This window comes from Mixophyes fleayi, chromosome 3 (assembly GCF_038048845.1).
Source record: "Mixophyes fleayi isolate aMixFle1 chromosome 3, aMixFle1.hap1, whole genome shotgun sequence".
Classification (NCBI taxonomy): Eukaryota; Metazoa; Chordata; class Amphibia; order Anura; family Limnodynastidae; genus Mixophyes; species Mixophyes fleayi.
The window spans coordinates 292,031,898-292,047,338 of record NC_134404.1 but is presented as its reverse complement, the minus strand read 5'-3'; the positions used below and the strand labels follow the sequence as shown (position 1 = coordinate 292,047,338).

Sequence of the window (15,441 nt, the reverse complement as noted above, 5' to 3'; positions counted from 1 at the left end):
TGTCCTTCTCTACGCCGGATGCACCTTCCAGGTTATTCCTCCTGGGCTCTCTTTCCTTCGCCTTTTAAGATTCACTCCATTCGCCTCTTCCACCAAGCTCACCTTCAAATCAGTCATCTACCATCCCCCTATCCACATGTTTTAATCCCTTGATATGTTTGCCGCCTGGTTCACCCACTTTCTCTCCACTTTCCCTTCCTTCCTCATCCTGGGTGAATTTAACAGCCCAATTGACTATCCCACTTATGCTGCAGCTTCCAAACTTTTCCTCTTGTCCTCATTCCGTCTCTCACAATCATCATCATCATCACCATTTATTTATATAGCGCCACTGATTCCGCAGCGCTGTACAGAGAACTCGCTCACATCAGTCCCTGCCCCATTGGAGCTTACAGTCTAAATTCCCTAACATACACACACAGACAGAGAGAGACTAGGGTAAATTTTGATAGCAGCCAATTAACCTACCAGTATGTTTTTGGAGTGTGGGAGGAAACCGGAGCACCCGGAGGTAACCCACGCAAACACAGGGAGAACATACAAACTCCACACAGATAAGGCCATGGTCGGGAATTTAACTCATGACCCCGGCGCTGTGAGGCAGAAGTGCTAACCACTTAGCCACCGTGCTGCCCATGGATGTCTTCTACCTCCCACAGGCATTTGAAACTGAGCTGCTACCTACGAAAATGATCTCGCACAGCCAAGCATCACTGGAGGAAATCTCTCACTCTCACTGGCTTTCTCCAATTCATTCCTGCAATTCTTCCATTTCTCTCTGATCAGTTCTATTTCAAATCTCTCATTTCCTCCCACTCCTCCAGATCCCATTGCCTCTTTTCCACCTTCAACTCCCCCTCTGCCTTCCCCTCACTTCCTTCCTCTCTGCCATTGACATCGCCACCCACTTCACCTCCAAAATAGAGTCCTCTCCCCAGCATCTCCAGCATCAGACCCTTTCCTCACTAAGGATGCTACCAGAACTCTCATCCACTCTCTTGTTATTTCTTGCCTCAACTGTTGCATCCTCCTCCTTACTGGCTTCCCTCTCTCTGACCTCTCTCCTCTTTAATCCATCCTCACCACCTCCAGTCCTAATATTCTCCTCTCTCATCACTTGCAGGTTCCATTTCATCATACTTGCATCTGTTTCCTTTGATTTCCCCCTTTATGCGATTTCCTGTGTGTGTGTATGTATGTATGTATGTATGTATGTATATATATGTATGTGTGTGTATATATCTATACATAGAGAGAGATGGAGATATATAGATATAGATTATATATATATATATGTATATCTATATAGATATATCTATATATATATATAGATATATATGTATATAGATAGAGATATAGAGGTATATAAATAATTATATTATATTCCAAAATCACTCCTAAAAGCAAGAGGCCAGCGCACAACAAAGAATTGAAAAAAGCTATCCTTTATTCAAACTAGATCCATAGACGGCAGAAAACATCTAACATTTTCCGACAACCATCTCTTTAATTCCAGACACCGCAGCAGCCGTATCAATCTGCTGTGACGTGGGGAGGTACTGTGCAGCTGTAACCAGGTGACGCCAAACTATGCGTGCGCGTCAAGACGCAGTGCACGCTGGACATAGTAACCATAGTTATTATCCACCAATCTAATGTCACAATGCTGCAGTGTACACTGGTATCTGTTATCGTGCTAGCGACTAACAACATGACAATAATAGTAATAGCGGGGGGGATAACTATAAGCTAGACTAATCTTAGAGCTAACGACAAATATAATACTAATTAGATCAAATCAATATTAGACATACAAAGTAGTACTAGGCTAAAGGAAATGAACCTATCAACTGTATTGTGGTATAAAAACACTCACTGCCTTTATGTAGCCAATATAAAAATATCTAGTATAATAAGAAAATTAATATTTTGGTCTAAATGCCAGTAAAAATGGTGCTGACAAAGTGGGACACACCCCTCCCCCCTACTATCCACAAGATTATTAATAAAATACATTTTAGTTTTGAAATAGACATCTGATGCCCCCTATGTTATGGCAGCCCCTTGCCCTATAGTTAAATGGTTTGCTAACGGCGATGGTTCTCTGCTCCTACGTCCACCAGATTCTTTGGACCCTTCTATTTCTAGCTTAACTGAATGGTTTTATTACTCCTCCCTGTATATTTTGCAACGCTATTAGTTTTGATGTGCTCATGTGATGATATCTGTGATGTCAAATTACATCTTTGGTATACTCTGTATTGTCTGCTCCCCACTATCCCCCCCCCCCCCCCCTCTCCTTCCCTATTTCTTTTTCTGTATCCCTTCCTCATAAAACATTTCTAAAAAGTGAGAACAAAGGACAACCCTTTATTTAAAACAGATAATTCATACACACACAGACAGGTGTCCCCTGTGTCCTGGCATTTTTGGAAGTGCCTTCTGTCCTCATGTATAGTTGGTTTAAGGGTATTTTTTGCTTTCCCTTGGTTAAACAGTCTCTTTAATGCATTGTTCTTTTATTATATCTTCCGGGTTGGTCTTTTCTGGGGTCTGGTTATCACCTTGAAAAGGGGTTTGGATTCCTTTTTTTTTTATATTGTTTTGTTTTATTTGGTTTTATAATTTATTTTTGCCTGCACTTTTATATGGGTTTTTCTATTTGCTTTTCTGATTCAATTCCTTTTTGCTTTCATAGTATGTATTTACTTTTATATATTTTCTTTATGATTATTTTTATTTATATTTTTTTAATTGTAGATTCCGCCAGCACCTGCAAAACCTGACTTCGATGGACCCAGAGACAAAATGCAGAAGTTGGGTGACGGAGAGGGCTCCATGACAAAGGATGAATTTGCCAAAATGAAACAGGAGTTAGAAGCGTGCGTATCTGAGATAACTTCTTTGTTTTCTATCTGAGAAGATTGTTATGCTGATTTTCAGCCCAGAAGGTCTACAGTAGGCATGGATTAGATAACCATTTTATCCCTTAACTAGTGTCTTTGATGTTAGTAATATTAAAGCAGACCCCAATCTAAGTGAGCCCTTGATATACAAAGCAGCAACTAGTTATAGCTAGATGCCCTTTGTATTCCAGTGTGGCACTTGCTGTAGTATTTGAAATATACTTTTTTGTTTCTTTTTCTTTACTAGCTAGTTAGCCATTGTTTAATTATCATAGTGTCAATGCGAGGAAAGCAAGATTCCTAGCACACATAATAAAGGCTACTTTGCTGGGTAATTGGTAGTCCCATCTGCATTGTGTATTGTTTATAATTAGCGCACTGCTTGGTTATTGTGCCCATCCTATTAGGTTAAAGTTAGACTTGTAAATATGTCCATCATAGGTTATATGTAAGTGTTTCTTTGTTGCTGTTGTGCCCAGTTGGCAAAAGTGTTTAAATAGCGCCAGGTGTGTGTGTTAATGAATATAGTTAAGTATAGTATATTATTGGGGAGTTAGAAGAATTCCATGAGAGCCACGTGGACATGTCCAGCTGAGTAGTTAGTAGCTTCAGTGTTCTATCCGGGGCAGAGCTATATTGGACAGGTAAGGGAAGTAAAAACCATTGGTTTGTCTGTTAATCTCTTGCCACTGTTGCATTGGCAATAAAATAAAGTTTGTATCTGCCTCCGAGGTTGGATGAGTGATTGAAATATACCCACATGTCCTCACATTTGGTTGCAGCGACGACTGAATAGAGAGAGTCCAGAGATGGAGCCAAAAAGCCAGAAATGGCGTATAAAGCAGTTTAAAAAGGCTAACATTAAGAAGATGTGTCGGTTGCCCCCCCGCAAGCAGCAGAGACCCATGTAATATTATTCTGGATACTGGTCCAATGGCACCTAGAGAACTGGCGGAAGGAGGATTAGGACTCCCAAGTATGGGTAGGATGAAGAAGGGCCCAGCCAGGTAACAACTGAGAAAAGGAGACCAGTCGCTACGTCGGCCGCTGGTAGCTGGCACAGCTACTTGAGTTTCTGGTGGAACTGGGGTAGGGAGCACCAATGCATGAGAGCCGCAGTACTGAAGTCTGTGTTGAGTGCCGGTGTACCTTCCATCATCAGTAGCCCTAGTGTCATCCATACAGAGACTGGGATATCTGGATGTGCCAACTTTCATAGAAACTACCATGGACATAGATGCACATTTACTCGTGTTTTAGTCAATGATGGTGCTTCATCAAGTTAAGGAAGAAAAGTAGGAACATTACCCATCCTCACAGGAAAAGTACTAGATGCTGAGACCTGAAGAAGGATCTCATTATGGTGCTATTAAATGCATGCGTTAGGACTCCGGGGTAACAGCGTACCATTCTTTCGTGTTAAGGTCAGATGAATGATGCACAGAGAGGACTCTTCGCCCGCAAGAGGATTGTGGAGGAACTGCAATCAATGGCTGGCAGGCCAACAAGGTATCACAGTCTTGCAGATAAAAGACCTGTTCGTACTAGAAGAATTGCTGAATCGTGTGGCCCCAGAGATTAACAAGTGGATCTGAGTTCCCCAGAGCAAGCAGCTCAGTGCATGAATTCCTGGCTAAGCTGCCTGGGTGGAAGAGTTCAATTTGGGTGAATCAAAGTTGATTAAGTTACTCTCCTAAAACGCGCCACTTAAATATAAAAAAATTCTCCATTTTATTTCTTCTTTCTGTCTTGGTCAGTCATTGTCCAAATGGAAAGACCGCCAGCGGACCACAAGCAATTTCCCATGATAGCAGCTATATGGTAGGCTCGCGATTAAGGGGTGTCCCAAGGAATCCCAGTTATGGGTTATTTTGTAGTAGTTTGGTTTTTTATTGCAAAGTGCAACATCTGTTGTTTGATATGTGGTAAGTGTCAATCATTTGCAGTTCTCCACTATTCATGAGTGTGTTGTTTGTTTTTTCCTGCCGATTCATTAATTTAAGCTGGAACCTGAACATAGCAATTTGGTTCACAAACCACAGTATGCATGTGCTGCGTACATTTCATTCATCTAACATACATTGTATGATTCTCTACAGTACAATCTGGTGTCAGATGTGTTGCAGGGTATTTCAATAATACACTTTGCGAAATGCACATGATGCAATGTGCTGCCATTAAAGCAGCATGCAGAAACATTTCCTGCCACTAAAAAACAATTTGCCAGATGCTACATTTCTAGGCAACCTCTAATTTCAAATTGTGGCTCTTGCTGCTTGCAGAAAACAGAAATATGTAGCTTAGAACTGTGCCATCATTTTAAGTGTTTTTGAAATCCCATTCTTTTACTGACTTACATCTATCTTTGTTGGCTGGTTAATTTAAAATATTTGTTTTATGATTCCAAAAAAGGATTAGGAAAATGTTCTCTCACACCAGCCTACTTGTAAAAACTGAGCATCTTGTCCAACAAAAATTGGCAAGCACATGATGTGTTTGAAGATACCGGCAATGAGTCACCATGGACCCAATTTATAATATGTTCTATCTTATAGTCATGAGTAGTGGCTGGGTCAGTGACTATAAGTGACATTCTTCCAGCTAGTGCATTGAAATGAATTTTAGGGATTTTTATGACCTCTTTCCTGCTTTCGTGACCTCTAAATTAGAGGTTCTAAGTTGTGACACGATTATTAATTCATACAGGAACTTGGGACTATGGTACTTAAATCAAATTAATTCACTGGACCAGGTAAGATATATCAAGGAGTTTGCAAAAAAGTGATGTGTTTCCTATAACATTATGCTAGCAATGCCATCCTCATAAACACTGCTATCTTCTTTTGATAATGTTAAATTATAGGCAATATAGTGAATCCATCTAGCCCTCCTCTGATATACTGTCCAGTCTCCCTCATTGAGCAAGAGGAATAATATTATCTTTGTTTTAAAGGACAGTTTATCAGCAGCAGTTCTGAGCCATATTCTTTCTAAGCGCTTTAGTGTTTTATTTCTGACTCAGATTTCGACTATATTAGAATAAGTCTATATCAGAGATACAGATTATATGTCATCAAACCCATTTTATATGAGGGATAATTAAGCTATACTTACAATAACTTATAAGGGTTTTTTCTATCAGAATTTTAAATAACCTGTTATGCCTGTAATACAAAGATACATTTTCAAAGGTATAAAATAGTTTTCCTTCTAGAAATATAGGTGACCGGTGTTTTGGCCCAGAAGTTGCAAACTTTTAGCCAATGTGCTAAATATTTTTAGTATTTAGTAGCTGTCATGCTTTTGTGTGAGATAAAGGGTTATTATGTCAGGTTTAGATGACCTACAAGCAAACGAGTTTGTGCAAACCCACATGTAATGCTTAAATGAGTAATAGACCTTAATTACCAGCTAAACGACGTGTGTGTGTATGTATATGTGTGTGTGTGTATATGTATATATATATGTGTGTATATATGTGTGTGTGTGTGTGTGTGTGTGTTTATCGAGCAAAAGACTGTTTGGCTAATGTAAGACAGCAGCTGTGATTTATTGGCAGGAACAAGGAGTGTTATGTTTTGTTTTTTTGTACAGCTTTACATTAGTTTGCTGAATTTCATTTTTAATCCTCCTACTTTTAGAACTGTATCCAGGTTTTCTGTTGCATAAAGTTAATCACTTGGGATTGAGGTTTCTTGGGCATGCAGTGTGGCTTTCATGGCTGGCGCACCAGATGTGTTCAGCATGACAATGCAGTAAAAAAAATGTTATTTGCTGTATAAATAACAGACATAGACTAAAAAGTTTGATTGGTATAATCAGCTGCCAAAATGTATTGTGCACATTGTAATTGACACTCTGTTGTCTGACTTTCTTTTACTTTTCTTGACAGGGAATATCTGGCAGTGTTTAAGAAGACTGTATCGGTCCATGAAGTCTTTCTCCAGAGACTTTCCTCTCACCCTATCTTGAGCAAAGACCACAACTTCCATATATTCCTGGAATACGACCAAGATGTAAGCACCCTTCCTTCCTGTGTAGAAAGTGAGGCCTGGGATGTTGTGACAGCTGTTTTATTTGCTGACATCTTCATTTACAGTTCTTGCTAAATTCTTGCATAGCAAAATCATGGGATCAGGATTAGTAACAATCTTGCTGCTTTTATCTGTTTATTTAGTAGAAATCCTTTGATTTATTATTTCATGGTATTGTATTTTTTTTTTTTTACTTTAGCTTTGAATCTTACCTGAGATATAATTTGCTATAAGAAAAACAAAATGCTTTTGTCATTTGAACATAATGTGTTGTTTGTTTATCCAGCGATTCACCTAATTCACCACAAATTAATGTGTGTGATGATGGATGTGATTATATTTGACCTGAATGTGCTCCCATATTGTTCAAAATTACCTCAGTCATTGGTTTTAATGGTTTTTATCTGCAAAGTTACAAAGAAAGTACTTTAGGGGGGGTATTCAATTGTTGCTCCGGACCGCAAAAAAACGAGCACGTTAAAACTATTACCGTTTGTACGGTAAACTTGCTCGTAAAAACCGGTGTTTTTGGAAACTTCCACATTACTTCTATGATCAGAAGTAATCCAGGAATGTTCTACCATTGGAGGTTCTTACAAAGGAGAAAAAATACCCTCAATTTCTTCATTAAAAAATAAATAGGTTCCGTTTCATAAAAATATTAACTACAAATAAAACAGTAATGCTGTACTATATAAGCAACAATGTCTGCTCTAGTGGGTGTTTTATGAATGTACCAAAGCTACAGTGTCACCGTAATTGAGCAATCGGAGTACGATTGGTCATACATTTTAAGTTTTAGGGATTTTAGCCACATATCTTTGAACATATAACCTACAAACAAACTAACTTTACCTTCCTTAGACAAGCAATACAGTGGGATTCTTGGACAAGATGCAGTTTGCTGTATATGTATTTCAGGCACCTTTTTTGGTCCAACGATTTTTAAAATGGCTTGAAGGCTGGGGTCACTAATTGGATGGCCAGGGAACCCAGAACTTCCTCAAGCTCACATAAAACTTTTTTCATGGTTGTGTTTCACTCCCTAGATACCTGACTTACATATTACAATCTAGTGGCCCATAACACTTTTCAACCACATTTACATACATCCTATGCATTTGTGGAGGGTGTTGGAGATCAGTTCATGTGTACTTCTCTAGAGATCCTGCTCTGGATTGCAAAATCCCCCAACATTGTGGTCCCCACCCCCACCTCAAGTCGTAGCTCACAGGATTGTCCAGGACGTCCCCGCGAGCATATTGATCCCAGGATTGACTACCAGGTTGCTCGTAATTCAGCGTCGTGCTGACTAGTTATCTGGGTTGACAAGTCTCCCCTACTTCTTCTACAACCCTTACTGAACCTCCTCCCTATCTTCCCCTTCTTCTCATTCTACCTTACCCTGGCTCTATCCCTATCCCTCTCCATTCTCTGTCTCATCCTTTACTCTGTCCTATCCCACTTTCTGTCTGCGTTGTTTCCCTCAGAATTGCCCACTGCCATGCCGTCATGGACAATTTCCTTTGTGCCTTATGAAACTCCTCCAACACTATGTACTTCCAACTAGCTGATTATTCCCCACTTCTCTCTCCACATTACCCCATACCCTGTCCATATTTCCCAAACTAAACGTTCCCACTGAATCACACTGTCTCTATTCTCCACCTGTAGAATAAGTCTGACTGACAGGTTCCTTTCTACTGTGTTTCGTGTGTTCTTTATCCGTCTACCTTGTATGTTCCCTGTTATGTCTGTTGTTGCATATTATATGCATGCCATGTGATTTGTTCTGTTATTTGCATCCTTATATTTATTATTCTGCTCAGTTATGCCCACATACATACATACATACATACATACATACCTGTTATATGCTTTTTGTTTTCATGTATGTCACATATCAAGTGCTACAGAATCTGTGGTGCCATATAAATAAACGATTACATGTAATGCTGCAACTTAAATATTTATGCAAGTCAAAGAAATGAGTTACATTCTTTCACTGAAAATGCTAAATTTTTAAAAGAAGAAAACAAGTCTGTTGTAATACAGCTTGTAAAATGTTCCTGCATTTCTAAAATATTACACTTGCATATCACTGGGATTATAATTCCGCAACAGCATTAAATAGAGGTTTTGAGGGCTCTCTTTTCTGGCTAACCAAAAAATGAGACCTCTAGTACATTGGATTCATTATGCTTTTCATACACCCCTGGGAGTTTTGAATGTGTAGGCACACTTCAACTATACTCGATTTTTCACAAGTGGTTCCAAAATGTCCTGTTTCTTTTCTTTAACGTATCCGATAAATTGCTGAAAGAAAAGCCAAATGTTGTTGTTATATTTAGATTACAAATTTAGTTTGCACAAAGTAATATTGCAATTATTTTCCCCTAGGCTTAGTTTGAACCAATGCAATCTCTAGTATCTCTGTCCTTTTGTAAGTTTTGTATTTATGTGGAGGGTAATAGTACAGATGGGACTAATTTACTAACAAATTGAAAATGTGAAAAAGACCCATAGTATCCAACCTGACGTTTGCTTTCTAGATTAATTTATTAGATCAATTACAGGTCTTTGGATGCTATGGAATTACTTGCACATTTGTACTTTTTGCTTAAAAAAAATAAAAATAAACACAATATACAGGTTACATTTGAATATGCGAATATATGTAAATAATTGTAAACATTGTGCTTTGTTTTGTTAACACTTAATTGTTAAAGGGCACCAGTCACTTACACACAGTGGGGACTGCCATTCTGTGGGTTTAACAAATATTCATGGGAAGCAACCTATCCAGTTTATCCTTAAAATGTTGGGAATGCATTATACCATATCTCCTAAAATATGTTAGTATCAACAGGGATAAACTACTTCAGGTCTAACTGTTAATTTCTTTGTATAATCTTTATTTAGTTAAGCGTAAGAAGGAAAAATACCAAAGAGATGTTTGGCGGGTTTTTCCGTAGCATGGTGAAAAGTGCAGATGAAGTTCTCCTTTCTGGAGTTAAGGTAAGATGAGTCCTTTTCATACCTCATACCTTTCTAAACTGGATAATGAATCTCCTAACCGTAACTGTATAAAATAAAACATTCCTTTTGTGCTAATAATAATAATATTTATTATTATTATTATTATTATTATTATTATTATTATTTCCCCAGCTCCCCCTCTCCCATTTACTTTTAGGAGATTTTTCTTTTTGCTTGTTTTCACACAGTTTATGAACTGGTGATGTGTTATGGAGTCCTGTTGCAGAATGAATTCTATCCAAACATGAGTTGTGCTGGCCTTATATGCTACGATATCGGACAATTGGCCCAATATTGCAGTTTGTGTGAAATGAAAATAACCACAATCGCTGATTTAATAATGCAGTGGACTGGGTCATTATCGGGCATGGTGGTAAATGTGGTCAGAAGATCATGGCTGTCAGCTTGTTTGGCATCTTCGGACTACAATAATGAGCCACAGTAATACCCACGTGATCAGGTGTGACGGCCTTACTGTGTGGATATAATGGACCCTGTTGCTTAATGCTCGCATGAGTCATGGCTCTATACAGCGGGGTGCACTTCAGGTTTTGTTTATACAGTGCATGTCTGCTGTATAACGTATGCTGATAGATAGAGGAGCTGTGATTTGGGTAGGTAGCCCATTGTCTGCATTTCAAATAACAAATAGAGGGTAGATAGAGGAGGAAACACTGCAAATGTTACCCAAAGTGACTATAGGCCAATTACATTCTTGGTTAGATTTTGTGACGCCTCTCAAAATATGTTTCATTGTAATTTAGATTTATAGTAACAGATTTTCAGTGCCCACTAATTATGTAATCTCTTATCTTTTCCTGTGCATAGGAAGTTGATGAATTCTTTGAGCAAGAAAAAATGTTTCTTGTCAATTACCACACTAGGATCAAGGACTCCTGTACCAAGGCTGACAAAATGACAAGATCCCACAAAAGTATGTATTGTTTGCTGAATTGGTCTATTTTACATCTATCGTTCATTTAATGAATTACAAGTAGCTGAAAATCTGCTCTTAAAAGTAGGAATCTGCGTTTAATGATTTTGTTCAGTATTTGCAGTAAAAGACTTTTCAGATGGCTTGGGCTTAAGGAGTCCTTATATGTTTCTCTATTCCTGGTTCCTATAATGGATCAACTCTGATCAATATGTGTCTACTGAGAGGTTGTTGGAACAGGGCAAAAATCTGATCGCTACAGAGATTAATGGAGTTATAATCTGCAAGTTATTTGGACAAATGAAGGCGATGCTCTTATATGGTTCTGTGTGATATAAATTTACTGGTAGAAAAGTTTAGTATATTTAAGAAAGAGGAAAAAAAGTAATTTTCATGTCTGGTTATTATTGGCCTTTTTATAGTGGGGGTGGGAGCAAATTGAACATTTAATGATTAACAAATACAATAACAAACAATGAAACAGAAGGTCAGATACATAATGTAGGATGCTTGGTTTTAAACAGCGGGCGAGACATGTATGATTCAAAAGATGAACTGTTTGATAAATAATGCTGTATGAGCAAGTCTTCATGTACTCCTCATTCTGTACTCCTCTCAGGCATTGTCTACGATAATAATAATAATTTTCTAGTGTTTAGAGCCCAGTCATAGGCACCCTGATTTGCCTAAGGGCTGCGGGGACATCCCTCTAACCTTCAAAGGGCTGCACATTACCATCCATCTCAGTAATACGTTAAACAATACATATACAGTCATGGCCAAAAGTTTTGAGAATGACACAAATATTATTTTTCAGTCTGCTGTCTCAGTTTTTATGATGGCAATTTGCACATACTCCAGAATGTCATGAAGAGTGATCAGATGAATTGCAATTAATTTCAAAGTCTCTATTTGTCATGACAATGAACTTTATCCAAAAAACATTTCCACTGTATTTCAGCCCTGCCACAAAAGGACCAGCTGACATCAGGTCATTGATTCTCTCGTTAACACTGGTGAGAGTGTTGATGAGGACAAGGCTGGAGACCACTCTGTCATGCTGATTGAGTTAGAATAACAGACTGGAAGCTTTAACAGAAGGGGGATGCTTGAAATCATTGTTCTTCCTCTGTTAAGCATGGTTAACGGGAAACACGCAAGGAAAAACGCGCAGTCATCATTGCTTTGCACATAAAGGGCTTCACAGGCAACAGTATTGCTGCTAGTAATATTGCACCTAAATCAACCATTTATCCGGTCATCAAGAACTTCAAGGAGAGAGATTCAATAATTGTGAAGAAGGCTTTAGGGTGCCCAAGAGCTTACAGCAAGCACCAGGACCATCTCCTAAAGTTGATTCAGCTGCGGGAACAGGGCATCACCAGTGCAGAGCTTTCTCAGGAATCGCAGCAGGCAGGTGTGAGTGCCTCTGCACGCACAGTGAGGTGAAGACCTTTGTAGGATAGCCTGATGTCAAGAAGGGCCAGCAAAGAAGTAACTTCTCTCCAGGAAAAACATCAATGACAGACTGATATTCTGCAAAAAGTACAGGGATTGGACTGCTGAGGACTGGGTTAAAGCCATTTTCTCTGATGAATCCCCTTTTAGATTGTTTGGGGCGTCTGGAAAAACGCTTGTCCAGAGAAGGAAAGGTGAGTGCTACCATCAGTCCTGCGTCATGCCAACAGTAAAGCATCTAGAGACCATTCATGTATAGGTTTGCTTCTCAGCTAAGAGAGTAGGCTCACTCACAATTTTGCCTAAGAACACAGCCATGAATAAAGAATGATACCAAAACATCCTCCAAGAGCAACTTCTCCCAATCATCCAAGAACAGTTTGGTGCCGAACAATGCCTTTTCCAGCATGATGGAGCACCTTGTCATAAGGAAAAAGTGATAACGAAGTGACTTGTGGATCAAAGCATCGAAATGTTGGGTCCATGGAAACTGGACAGGCAAATGGCCAGGAAACTCCCCAGACCTTAATCCCATTGAGAACTTGTGGTCAGTCCTCAAGAGGAGAGTGGACAAGCAAAAATTCACAAATTCTGACAAACTCCAAGCATTGATTAGACAAGAATGGGCATCCATCAAGTCAGTATGTGGCCCAGAAGTTGATTGATAACATGACAGGGCGAATTGCAGAGGTCTTCAAAAAGAAGGGTCAACACTGCAAATATTGAATCTTTGCATAAACGTAATGTAATTGTCAATAAAAGTCTTTGACACTTATGAAATACTTGTAATTTTACTTTAGTATACTATAGCAACATCTGGCAAAAAGGTCTAAAAACACTGAAGCAGCAAACTTTGTGAAAACAAATACTTGTGTCCTTTTCAAAACTTTTGGCCATGACTGTAATCAAATAAAAAGGATCCCTATCTGTAATATCATATTAGCAGACATTTTAAACAAGTATTATATGCTGTTTTTTTATCATTTTCGAGCAGGTTAACTTTACCCGCAATTCAATTCCATTTTTAACACTCAGTTTTTTTTCATAAAACGGTCCTCTCACGCTCCAGTAGAAGGTCTATTGAAAGTATAGGGTGTGCGAGCGGCAGTCGCATTAAAAGCTATTCAATTGTTTAATGCGGCGCGTTATGCAGGAAAATATGCTGTTTTATCTCGCACCTCTTTGGGGGTGTGTTAAAAAATAAAAAAACTGAAAAGTATTTGAAAGCATGTAATAATGTGGAAAAAAAAGTTAATAAATAAATCACTAATTATACTTATGTATGTTTTTGGTAAAAATATGAACGTAGTAATGTGTTTTGACATGGTATAGATGATTTATGTGGTAAAAAATATTTCAATTAAAAAATATGCTAAAGAAAGTACTGTAATGTAGATATTATACATGTGTAATGCAATCTAGTGTATGCAAAACTTTTTTTTGTGTTTAAAACTCCCCTTCACTCCCCTAAAAACTCACAAACATAATGTTTAACGCGCGGGGGCAGCGGTCCCTCTTTTTTAATTGAATGGCACAAGTTTTCCTACTGCGCTAGCACAAAATGGTCGCTATTGCCGTCAAAAACCAGCAGGAGATTTTATTTTTATTTATTTTTTTCTGTTTGAACGCTGCGGGGAAAAAAAACAAATTCGCTGACAATTAAATACCCCCCTTAAGCTCTTATGAACTTGCAGACTTTTGTATTACTACATATATTACAGTTGCTGCTTTCTGTGGTCTTTGCAGATGTTGCTGATGATTACATTCATATTTCTGCTGCACTGACTTCTCTAGCTGATGAGGAGAACACTCCAGTTAGAAAGTAAGTGTTATTGTCAGCTGTAGGCGATAAAGAATTTGGAGTAGGAAGTCATTTTTATGACTTCCCTGTTGTTGAGTAAACGCATTCCATTCAGCAGAGGCCCTTACATTCTCACAATACCACACTACTTGCAAACTGCATGTGCACAATATTAAGCAGAGAACAGGAAGGTATTTGTATCATCTTAGATACACCACAGGAGGGCGACATTGCTTTAGTTTTTTTTTCCTTTTAAATTTAAATACTTATCTACATCTCTTGTGTGGGTATGTTTATGCATCTTTGAAGTTATATAGAACACACTTTCCAGTCGCCTTTGTGTCAGAACAAATACTGTTTTACATTAAAGTGCATTAATGACAATTAACAATATTATTGAAGAGATGGAAAGAAATTCAGTCAGAAATCATACTGGTAAATGTGTACGTGATAAAGAAAAGATGGTAGTCCAGTTCAAATCACTGCTGTCCACATTTTTTCAGGGGGGTGGAACCATATGTGTTGTATATAAATACTCAGTGCTATCATAATTAAAACAGATGTCATACTTATTAGACAATCAAGGGTGAGCTCCACATAAAAGTACTTTTGAGGGCTGTATCTGGACTGCTGGCTGCCATTTGTACACACACTTAAGCCCTATGATAACAGCTAGATGGGTATTATTACAATACATTTATTTGTAATGACTATGCATTATTAGTGTTGAACATATATATATATATATATAGATATATAATGTTAACCCGTGCATGATACTCATGCAGTCTAGTCAAATCAAGCTACTTAAGGTGTTAAAAAGGTTCTTGTCATGCATTTGGGCCATAGCCCAGGCCTCAACCACTCCCCACTGTCACCCCCGGCAACCACCAACCACTCCCCACTGTCACCCCCGGCAACCACCAACCACTCCCAACTGTCACCCCCGGCAACCACCAACCACTCCCAACTGTCACTTCTCCTTCAAGAAATATATATATTTTTTTTTTAAATCTTTATAAACACTTTTAACAATTAACAAGTTAAATTAACAAATTAAAAACATCTTAGTATACCAAATTTCAGCCCTTTCTGAATTTTTTTTTTTCCCACACACACTAAATTTAGTAGGTCGGTGTATAACTCCGCCCAGCAGGTGGCGCTGCAGCTTGCTTTTATTTTTTCCACAAGCAGACAGATAGACTAACACACGCCACTAGACATTTATATATTCGATATATATATATTTATTTATTTTCAGTGTCTGCC

General features: G+C 38.4%; 1 protein-coding gene and 1 long non-coding RNA gene across 2 annotated transcripts in view; one reads left to right on the top strand and one right to left on the bottom strand.

Moving 5' to 3' along the window:
• The window catches only part of SNX5 (sorting nexin 5), a 47,323-nt gene that overhangs the window by 26,796 nt on the left and 5,086 nt on the right, over nucleotides 1-15,441 (top strand). Inside the window, exons 4-8 of the mRNA XM_075203802.1 lie at nucleotides 2,761-2,882; nucleotides 6,799-6,922; nucleotides 9,863-9,958; nucleotides 10,808-10,913; nucleotides 14,118-14,193. Of these exons, the coding sequence (XP_075059903.1) occupies nucleotides 2,761-2,882; nucleotides 6,799-6,922; nucleotides 9,863-9,958; nucleotides 10,808-10,913; nucleotides 14,118-14,193 (524 nt within the window). The remainder of the gene's footprint in view (nucleotides 1-2,760; nucleotides 2,883-6,798; nucleotides 6,923-9,862; nucleotides 9,959-10,807; nucleotides 10,914-14,117; nucleotides 14,194-15,441) is intronic.
• Nucleotides 9,003-15,441, bottom strand: part of LOC142144680 (uncharacterized) — a 50,664-nt gene continuing 44,225 nt past the window's right edge. Inside the window, exon 3 of the long non-coding RNA XR_012689773.1 lies at nucleotides 9,003-9,256. This is a non-coding gene — a long non-coding RNA (uncharacterized LOC142144680). The remainder of the gene's footprint in view (nucleotides 9,257-15,441) is intronic.